Here is an 11,708-nt window from a genome sequence, read left to right as displayed (position 1 = left end):
GGGAAATATCCATTCAAGAAAGATGCCAATAACGCAACAGCAACGTGCTGTTTTCAGAGGATCGAACCTGACTCACTGATACCAATTATATTGAAACAAGATGTAATTCACACACTGAATTAAGAGAGTAATATCGAGAGAAGATGAAGGAAAAAGAAAATGAGAGTAATAGTGAATATATGATTGCAAAATCTGATCTCTATTCATGGAAGCATTCAGCTTTATATATGTACAAGGACTAGAAGTCCCACATCTAACTAACTTTTGAATTATATTTACAATATTATAGTCATTAAATCTTAGTTCTAACTGATAAAATGTATTGAACAACATTATGTCCCACTGTCCCAGGTTTAAACTCGGGACCTCGAGAATTCACAGTTGTGTGTGTGAGTTTCTAGTGGTATTTATCATCGAACAAAAAAAAATAGTTTTTATATATTTCATCAAAATTAAATAGTCTCTATAAATTTTTATCATTAAAGACTATGATATTACACGTTCATTAAATATATGACACTTTCATATTGATTTAACATCAATATTGTCTCACTAGAAACTTTTGGCTATGAAAATTTAAGCCGCTTAAGAAATAAATTTATTGGTAATTATAATAGTACTAATCAAATTAATCAATAAAATATCAAAATTTCGTAAACAAATAAGTTTGTTGCATGATAGCATTGACATGAAATTGATGTGAAAGGAACACATATTCAATGATGTATTTTCAAATTCACAAAATTCAAAATCTAATTTTACCCACACTCAAAAGTTCCTATTCGCTAGTTTTTTTAAATATGACACATTGTTACTTATTGTGTTTGATACCTTACACTCACTCACTCAGGGCCCTGCACGAGAAGGAGGAAAGGCCAAAAGGAGGGTTAACACGATCTCAATTCTTCGTTATAGCATTTTTTTGCAGCTTCGCATACTATGTGTTCCCCGGTTACATTTTTCAAATGTTAACATCACTCTCTTGGATATGCTGGATATTTCCCAATAGTGTATTGGCTCACCAACTTGGATCAGGTCTAAATGGGCTTGGTATCGGTGCTATTGGGCTTGACTGGTCTGCCATTTCAGCCTACCTCGGTAGCCCACTTGCAAGCCCATGGTTTGCTACTGCCAACGTGGCAGCGGGATTTGTATTTGTTATGTACATTCTGACTCCATTGTGTTATTGGTTCAACATTTACAATGCCAAAACTTTTCCCATTTTCTCCAACAAACTTTTTACATCAAAAGGTCATGTTTACAATATCACAGATATAATAGACTCTAATTTTCATCTAGACCATGCTGCTTATGAGCGACAAGGAAGACTTTACCTCAGCACTTTCTTTGCTATGACTTATGGTGTTGGCTTTGCTGCACTTACGGCTACCATTGTGCATGTTGCTCTCTTTCACGGAAGGTATGTATTGTTTCTCTCTTTTTAGTCTCTATAAATTTTTTATTTTTTGTTTTTAGTTAATGTATAAAAAAATCAACTTTTGTAGTTCTAAAAATTAAATATCCCTAGCTATGATGCACATATATGTTATGTAAACAATTTAAGAATGAAATGGAATAATTGAAAATACAGAGAAATATGGGAGCAAAGCAAATCAAGTTTTAATGAAAAGAGCATGGACATCCACACCAAGCTTATGAGGAAGTACAATCAGGTTCCCGAATGGTGGTTTGTGTGCATACTCATTGCAACAATTGCAACTACTGTTTTTGCATGTGAATATTACAATGAACAGCTTCAATTGCCTTGGTGGGGTGTTCTGTTAGCATGTAGCATTGCAATCTTCTTCACTCTCCCCATTGGGATAATTACTGCAATCACAAATCAGGTCAGTACATAGATAGACTAATAAAAAATTATACTAGTTAACATAAATTAGAAAATAAAATTAATTAAATTTATCACCAAACTTAGAAAATTAGAAACATTTCATTTTTCATATGATGAATAATTGTACTTTTCTTTGGCTAACTTATTTTCTAATTATAGAGTCCAGGGCTGAACATAATCACAGAGTACATCATAGGGTATATCTACCCAGGATACCCTGTAGCCAACATGTGCTTCAAAGTTTATGGTTATATTAGTATGACACAAGCCATTACTTTCTTGCAAGACTTCAAACTCGGACACTACATGAAAATCCCTCCCAGAACTATGTTCATGGCACAGGTCTCACACTACTATATAATTCATCTTACTTTCATTTTTAAACCTTTTTTTAATTAAAAAAATATGAATTTAAATTATTTTCCTGTCAACTTAATTAGGTTGTGGGAACACTAATTGCCGCTCTTGTGTATTTAAGTACTGCATGGTGGTTACTGGGAAGCATACCAGACATATGCAAAGATACATCCTCTGTTTGGACTTGTCCAGGTATTACTTTTATCGATAGAAGTTATCCATTAAAGAAAAGTAAAATAAAAATCATATTGAATTCTGAGAGAATGAATTATACGTAAGAGTTTACGTAATCAATAAAAACAACTAATTAGTATAACTAACTAATTTGTCTTATACCAGGTGACACTGTATTCTACGATGCATCAGTTATTTGGGGTTTGATTGGACCGCGTAGAATATTCGGAGACTTAGGAACCTATGAGAAAATAAATTGGTTCTTCCTTGGTGGAGCAATTGCTCCTTTGCTGGTTTATTTAGCTACAAGAGCGTTCCCAGAACAAGAGTGGATTAAACTCATCAACATGCCAGTGTTGATAGGTGCTACAGGAATGATGCCACCAGCTACAGCAGTGAATTATACTAGTTGGATTGTTGTTGGCTTTCTGTCTGGGTTTGTTGTGTATAGGTATAAGCCAGATTGGTGGAGGCGTCACAACTATGTTCTTTCTGGTGCTTTGGATGCTGGTCTCGCTTTTATGGGTGTGGTTTTATACCTTTGTTTAGGATTAGAGGATATTAGTATTGATTGGTGGGGAAATAACCTTGATGGTTGTCCCTTAGCTCATTGCCCAACTGCCAAAGGATTTGAGTTTCAAGGTTGTCCTGTTTCCACTTAATTAGGATTTAATTAAATGTACATAGTTATTTATTGGTTAAGCTTCATACTTTCTTTGAGATTCAACCTTTTCATTCATCAAACTGTGTAAAAATGTACATATTTTATTTGTTTGAATTGATCTATTCCAACTTTATCTATTGGTTTTTTTGGTGTCTGTAGATATTAATTCCTTCCATGGGTATCAATCCACAGTTAACTTATACTTAACAAAATTTCAATCGACTTTTAAACATTAATTTATCAATAAAGACTATTTACAGTAGCATCCCTAGTAAAAGTAGTGCCGTTGATATTTCTTTAGGTTGTGAGTCACAGAACTGAATTTAGGGTTTAATAAGCAATTCATACAAAATTGGATATATGCAGAAAAGGAAATTGAATAGTAGTACTCTCATTACAAGAAAAAGAAAGAGGATGGTGATAAAAATGAAGAAAACTTGGGTCGTGGTCGAAATTTGGTGGAAACAATGTAACCTAAGCCAAGGCAGAGTACACAAAGTCCCATATCGAGGGACCGCCTTAGTACTTGCAAATCTATTTCCAAGTGGCTGCACGCTTCTTCAAATTCTGGATCAGTATCATTATCATTATCATTATCAATATGAAGCTCTGTTTCTTCTGGAATGTCTTCCAACTTCAACTTGTTTGTCCTACGATTGATGTTCTTTATTGTCTTGGTAACTTGCATGGTATTTTCTTTGATTGGAATTGGAAAGAGTCCATCAAAATCAAAGCTAGTGATTATTGATAGGTCTCTATGTGAGGGATAATCGAGAGGCCTACACATGTTGAAAGTGGATCGTGGAATGAGTTTTCAAAGATGGATGGTTCATTGGGAAAGGAAATTGCGCTATTTATTTGTTCTGCAGTCTGAAACCTAAGCAGCACCAAGTATTGAACACCCCAGCCCATAGACCGCACCATTTTAAAGTCTCAAATCCGTCCACGGTTTTCTTTTCTCGAATCCTGCGCTAACTTTATAAAACTATTAAACTTAAAAGTCGTGTTATTCTTTTATTTATTAAATGAATCATATATTAATGTTATAAAAAAAATACGGCCAATAGAAATATAATACTTAAGTCTATGAAGGAAATCATAGGTTATTTTAAAGTTCATTATCTAGCAAGTTTATTGTATCAATTCTATCGAGTTTCGGGATAAAAGATCAATGTTAAAAATATTCAAAAAAATTTAGCTAATGTAAATCCTCAGTTTCAACAAGAGATTATGCAATATACGGGATTCAGATAAGTTCTGAACTTGGGGAAGTATCTTGGAGCAAACATTACACATGGTAAGAGCTTTAGAAATAGGTTTAGACATATTCCTGAGCAGTTTAAAGGGGTTTGAGTGGTTGGAAGCAACAATGTTTGAGTTTGGCAAGAAGAATTACTTTGAGTCAATTTGTATTGAGTTTAATCTTTTACTTTCATGTGCAGTATGCCAAAATCCCTACAACTATTTGTAATGAGTTGGAAAATTTACATCAAGACTTTATCAAGAAAGACACTAAGACAACTCGTACAGCTCACTTGATCAGTTATGAGGCTTGTTGTATGCCTAAGGAGAATTGTGGTCTAGACATCAAATGTACACAATTAATAAATGATTCTTTTCTTTTTAAAATACTTTGTGATTTATTGACTAATTTTGATGACTTATGGTGCTAGGTTCTCTTGAATAATTGTGGCAGAAATCAAAACTTGTTTGAGAATATGATTTGCAAGTCGAATGAATATCCGTTATAGAGAACTCTAGCGAAAAACTAGAACAAATTTCAACATAATATTACTTTGAAACTTGAGGATGGAAGGAAGATCAATTTTTGGCTTGGTTGTTGGATCCCAACGGAACAACCTTTTTTCTTTAACTTGTCACAAATTAATTTAATTTTAGATACTACTTTAACTGTTAAAGATGTTGTAAAATAGAACCTTGATCGGCTTCAAAATTGGTTCACTAATCACATTATTGCTATTTCTCCTACTCTTCCCGAAGATACTGAAGACAATTTGGGTTCTGGTGATAATAGATTTATTGAGTTTTCTATAAGCAATGCTTTAAATAACTTTATCCAACTCAAATTGTTACTACTACTCATACTAAATGGAAAATCATCTGAAAGTGGAAAGGCTCCCATCGGGTCCAGACTTTCATTTGATTTATGTCACATGAAAGACTTTTTACAAACCATACACAACATAAATGGAATCCAATAATTTTTATTGAGGGCAACTGGTGAACGGATATGGAAGAATATATGATTCATGTGTTGAGTGATTGACCATAGACTTGTTCCTACTAACAAAATTACTAATTTTTACTTTTTTTTTCTTGCAAAGATTTGATACCTTACAATCTTATAGAGAATATTGCAGAGTATTAGAGAGTTTAGTGGCAATTCATCTTTATGATATCGTGTTGGTAACTATAGAAAGGGAGGAACAAAGCAATTTTTGAAGAAGACTTTCAACAATCTAATAACTCAACTGAAACAATCATATATCTTGTGAATGAGATTGATAATGGAAATCATGTGAAGAAGACTATACACCAGTTAAGACTAGAGATCTTGTATGTCTGCTGCAGCCGACCAGATAGCAATTGGATCAAGCTAAATTGTGATAGTACTTACAAGAGTTCTACCTTTGTTGCTGGATGTGGAGGTCTTTTTCAAGATTCTTCTGGAAATTGGATTAGGGGGTATGTCTGAAAAATTGGTATATGTAATGCTCTCATTGTTGAGACGTGGGTAACGTTGCATGGGTTGGAGTTAGTTTAGCAAAAGAATATTACAAACCTAGTGGTTGAGAGTGACTCTAAAATCTTGATAGATATGTTATGTCAAGAGTAAGTGGATGACTATATTTTTCCAACCTTAATAAAATCAGAAAGATGATTCGGCGGGATTGACATGTCAAATTCAACCATATATGGCGTGAAGGAAACCGTTGTGCAAATTGGTTAACCAATTATAGTCTTACATTAAACAACATTGAGATATTCGTTCTTTCCACTCTCCCCTCAGATAAATTGAAGATCATCTTAGATGAAGATAATTTTGGAGTTTGTTTCTCTATATTTATTAGAATTGTTTGTTAATTTTTTTTTTTTTTTGGGTCTTTAGGCCCTCTTTTGTACTAATAATACTTTTTAAAATTTTAAAAATATAGGATATTTTGTTCAAAAAATCATATAAAAAATATAGCTTAATAGGTCGATTTATTTTGGGGCCTTAATTAATCATTTTCATTTTTGGGCCAAGTTACCAAAACACAAAGAGAAATCTATTTTTCGTCCGTTCACATGTATCTTTCACTTCTTCAATACACATAATATTTTTTTTTTTATCCCTACTACTTGATAGTCAATTTTTTTGAAATTATTAACATTTTGACAAATTCAATTTTTTGAATATTTTAACGAATTCTAAAAAAATTGTATTTCACAAGTTATACGTTCATCTAAATTTTTGAATCCTTTTTAAAATAAAATATGGAAAAATTGAATTTTAAAAATTTTAAATTCATCTAAATTTTTGAAATTGATTTAAAAGTTATAAAAAAAATTATATTTCGGAAGTTTCACATTCATCTAAATTTTTTAAATTTCTATAAACTTTTGAAAAAAATTATATTTTAGAAGTTTCATATTCATTAAAAGTTTCAACACTTTTAAAAACATTTGGAAAAATTAAATTTCAGAAGTTTCACATTCATCCATATTTTCGATTTTTTATAAACTTTTAGAGAAATTGTATTTCAAAAGTTTCACACTCATCTGAAATTTCAAATGTTTTGAAAATTATTTTAAACTTTTGGAAAAATTTACATTCATCAAATATTTTGAAATTATTTTAAACTTTTAAAAAAATTATATTACAGAAATTTCACATTCATCTAAAGTTTTAAAAAAACTTAATATATATATATATATATATATATATATATATATATATATATATATATATATATTAGAAGTCTCACATTTGTTTAAGGTTTCAAATTTATTTTAAACTTTTTAAAAAAATTGACTATCAATTATTATTAGATATAAAATAATATTTTTATGTTTTTTTTTTTAAATGAAAGGTATAATGAAGAGATGAATGATAGATTTCTCAAAATTAACCAAAATTGAAGCTGAATTCAATTATAGTAAACTTGATGTAAGAGAGTGAAATTAAATCTCAAATCATAAAATTTCAAACCGCATACGAGTCAAATAAGTGGAACAAGCCATCAATCTCATTCAGGAATAGGGGATGGTAAGAAGAGAGAAAAACACAAGTGTTTTGACTTACAATAGTTTTCTTACTGTACTTATAATCTATTTTTCAACTTACTTTAAAGTTGCATCATCGTCATTTTATTATTATTATTATTTCTAATTAAGAAAATGTCATCATAATATATTTTGAACAATATAATATATGAATAAAATATTATAAAAATTTAATTTTTAATTTCTTTTATATTTATAATTTAATTAATATATTTAAATAGTTTTATATCATAAAACTGTATTATATATTATTTAAAATATATTGAATTATTATTTTTTAGTTAATATTTAAAAAAAATATTATTAATTTTTAAAATAAAAAAATTAATTATGAAAAATGATATAAATATAGAAATCAAATCTATAATTAAATCTTATTATCACTATATTTTCTCAAAATTAAATAAGACAAATCTTGCGAGAAAATGATTAAATAAGAGATTAGAAAAGTCGGGTAAAGCAAATTGATTTCCACCTTTGATGGGATCCTTCCGACTTGCGCGTCAAACTTTTGCGACGGAAACTTGAAAGCACACAGTTTTGACACGTAGACGGAGATAGCAAGCGTCCTGCGCAAGGAAACTATTCTAAGTCAACACAGACCATCGTTCCTCTCATGGATGGGCCTAACAGAGCTCAATCGCACCCTTCTCTTTCCTTCTATTTGGGCTTTTTTAAATACTTTTGTAATAAATAAATTTCTTCTTTCACCCCTGCATTCTAGAAACTCCTCAAATTAGATAAGTAAATACGTAGGTAAAAATTTCAACAAAAAAAACGATACTTTTAAATTGGACAATCTTAAGGTTTAAAATGCTAATTTAAAATTTTTTTTAGACCTTCCAATTGGTCAATCTTAAAATATAAGGTCTAAAATTCATGAAAATTTTGAAGTTAGCATTTTGCACATTTAAACTATTCAAATTATGTATAATTATGTTATTAGTGTCAACTATTCACTAACTTTGATGATCAATAATTTTATGCTGGAATCTTTAAAAAAATTAGTGGTGTATTCTCCGTTAAAATACCCTTCTGAGAAAAAGAATTAGATATGTTAGACAATAATTTGTGAATGTGTATTTCAGCTTTTCATAGAATCGATCATTGTTAGACTCATTATATAACCAGGTGATTTAGATCTTCATCCATGTTATCCTCATTCAAAATAAATAAAAAGTTGAATTTTAGCGAGAGATAAAGTATAGTGTGTTGTCTTGGGTTTATGTGACTGTGTGAGTGGGATATGTTAGACAACAATTTGTGTGGAATAACCAAATTCATTATCTTTTAAAGTTCTGTTTTCCTTTTTTGTTTGTTTTCTAGCTCTCTTTCTCTATTTGCTCAGCACGTCTAATGCTTCATGCAATATTATAGTGTAACCTTATTTGTCCATTTACTTTGGCTGCAGATTTAGTGGTGTATTTCTCAAAGTTAACAAAGAAACAATGGACATGCTCTTCGTGGTAAGAGTCTTATGTTACACACGAGTATGCAAAGTCTCAATTTATCTAGGGTCCATATGTTCACCGTTCATTTTATACTCATCGTACATTATTAATATATGCTAATTTATTTCAAGAATCTCAATCAAGGTCGATCCTAAGAGTAGGCCACCAAGACTTACCCTATAAGGACTCAATTAAAATTTTCTCTTTTACATAGTAATATGAGTAATGCTAACATTAAATTTTAGCATTTTCTTTTATTTATTTATGAAGCTAAAATTTAAGAAAAATAAAATAAGAGAAAATAATTTACCAATTGATATCTTTAATTTTGTAAAAATATTTGATAAATACATATATTGTTTATATAATAATGTTAATATTTTGTGTAAATATCGATTAAATTGAAAGAAATTTTTTAAAATTAAAATTCAATTACTAAAATTTTATTTAAATTCAACAATTTTCGCATAAAGATTAAATGGATTGACTTTAATATCAATTGAAAAATAAAAATGTTAAATAAAATTGAATACAATAAGTTATTAAATGATTTTACATCTCAAAAAATCCAAAATTTAAATTTTAAATGAAAATATATAAAGTTTAATAAAATATTATTATTATTATATTGGAAAAAAAAATCACTTTCAAATTCACCTTATAACTCATAATGTGTTGAGTCAGCTATATTCTTAAAATGAAGAGTGTTAAAGAAATTGATCTACATGTCTTAACGTTTTTTATAACAACTTTTTCTTAAAAGCCAAAATATTATTAAAGAAACTTGAAGCACAAGAGGTGCCTCAAGAACAATAAATAATTCAATACAAACTTATAACAAGAAAGGGGGAAAAAAGAAAAGCAAAACACACCACCACAACACAAGGATCACTACTTCTAGCTCATTTCGTTCAAATGATAATTAGCCATTTATTCCTAAGATCCAGATGGATAAGTGCACCACTTATTAACACTGTATCGAAAGCCTCGATTTTTATGCATCAGCCACCACTACGATCATAACTGTACCTGTTCAATAAATTGATTAGTTTGAAGTTGTTTATGCTAACAAATGATGACATTAGGATTTTTGCATGCATCAAATACAAACAAACTAAATGGTTTGTAACTTATCTTTTAATCTTTTTTTATTTAACTCTATGTTTTCCAGAACAAATATAATTAGTAATTTAAATTCGATTGAGAGGTGAATAAAATTTGATCAAAAATTATTTTAATAAAAAATTAAACTTAAATTTTTTCGAACAATTAATGTAACTCAAATACATGATACTTTTTTCTTTATAAATAAGAATAAAGAAAGAGTATTCGATCTATTTAGAATATTTAAATGAAGTACAAGTAAAAATGTATTAGAAATTTGATATAGTTATATTAAATTTAAACAGATATATTAACTTTTTATACATATTTTCTTTATAATTATATTAAAGGGAGTATATATAAATTTGATTAAGAAAATGCACTTATTATAAAATATATGCAATAAATATTACCTCTCATTGTTGATTATATTTTACTATCGAAGATTGTGGTTTATGTTAATGGTGGGTAACAATAAATTTAATTAAAACAATCTAAATAAAATGAGAAAATAAAAAGTATCGACAATCATTTTTAAATTCAAACATTAACCAACAACTGTTAAATTAATTGAACTACTTTCCCTCAACAACAAAAATTAAAAGTATTTAGAAAAATTATTTGTTTAATTAACTTAAAAATATAAAATAATATAAACTGATGTTTTTAATTAAAAATAAATTTTATATAAATTAATGATTAAAATATTTTAAAATTATGAATTAAGAATTTATTAATCTGATTTATTTATTTTTATGTATTTAGCTAGTTTATTTATTTTAAATTAAAATAAAAACTTTAGTTTAAATTATTTACTTTAAAATATTAATAATTTTAAAACTTGCATTATTTATAAATAATTAAAATCATACTAAATAAATAAGTTATTAATATGATTTTATTTTTTTTTAGCTAGTTTATTTATTTTCTGTTATAATATTATATTATTTAATTTATAGTATAATATATTAAAAAAATTTATATTGTAATTTTAAATTATATTAAATATTTATTTAAATTATCAAAATTTTAAAATTATTTATTTTAAATCATAATTAATTAATTATAAAGGGTAAAAAATAATTTAGTTACAATTATAAAAATAAAATTGAAAGAAAAATAATAAATTATAAACTATAAATTCAAATAACTTACTTGAAATAATTTATTATAAATCTTATAACTTACAAACTATAAACTACATAAATGTCTTGCCCAACCGAGCCTAAATAGTGTATGGAAATACAATAAAAAAATATATCAAGATGTTTAAAATGTTGATTACCAAAAGCATTATTAATTTCAATTTTTTTTTACTAAAAATGATATATATTTATTTAAATTGATAGAAATTAAATCAATCGAGAATATTACAATTTAAAATCGTTATAATTGAAAATGATAAAACTCTGAACAAACTCTTATCATATAATAAAACATATACAAGTGTAACAAAGCCTACAAAATAACAAAATTGAAGCGTTTAGAGCACTTATGTCTCCGAATGTTGATGATGCCAAAATAATTTGCAGATGACCGAAGTTAATTTAAACTAAAAAACATCTTAATAAGATGGGAAAGCGAAACATGACACCAAGAAGAATAATAACACGTCACGAAGACAATAACATAAAAAGATATATATATATATATATATATATATATATATATATATATATATATATGTGAAATTTCTTATTTAAATAAAAGAGAACAATAAACTATTAATTAACACAAGTGATTTCAGATATAAAAGATTGACCACGAATAATTTATTTTTAATAAAAAAAATGAAAAATCAATCCAAAGAGAGTAGATGAGA

The 11,708-nt window shown here is 27.9% G+C and overlaps 1 protein-coding gene across 1 annotated transcript in view; it reads left to right on the top strand.

The window, feature by feature from the left end:
• The window catches only part of LOC101511349 (oligopeptide transporter 7-like), an 8,318-nt gene extending 5,141 nt beyond the window's left edge, over positions 1–3,177 (top strand). Inside the window, exons 4-8 of the mRNA XM_004502006.4 lie at positions 851–1,420; positions 1,592–1,847; positions 2,009–2,191; positions 2,290–2,398; positions 2,546–3,177. Of these exons, the coding sequence (XP_004502063.1) occupies positions 851–1,420; positions 1,592–1,847; positions 2,009–2,191; positions 2,290–2,398; positions 2,546–3,042 (1,615 nt within the window). The 3' untranslated portion in view covers positions 3,043–3,177. The remainder of the gene's footprint in view (positions 1–850; positions 1,421–1,591; positions 1,848–2,008; positions 2,192–2,289; positions 2,399–2,545) is intronic.
• The last annotated feature ends 8,531 nt before the right edge of the window (positions 3,178–11,708 follow it).

Source organism: Cicer arietinum, chromosome 5 (assembly GCF_000331145.2).
Source record: "Cicer arietinum cultivar CDC Frontier isolate Library 1 chromosome 5, Cicar.CDCFrontier_v2.0, whole genome shotgun sequence".
NCBI classification, from domain to species: Eukaryota; Viridiplantae; Streptophyta; class Magnoliopsida; order Fabales; family Fabaceae; genus Cicer; species Cicer arietinum.
Note: the sequence above shows the minus strand (reverse complement) of the source record. Positions and strands in the feature narration are given on the sequence as shown.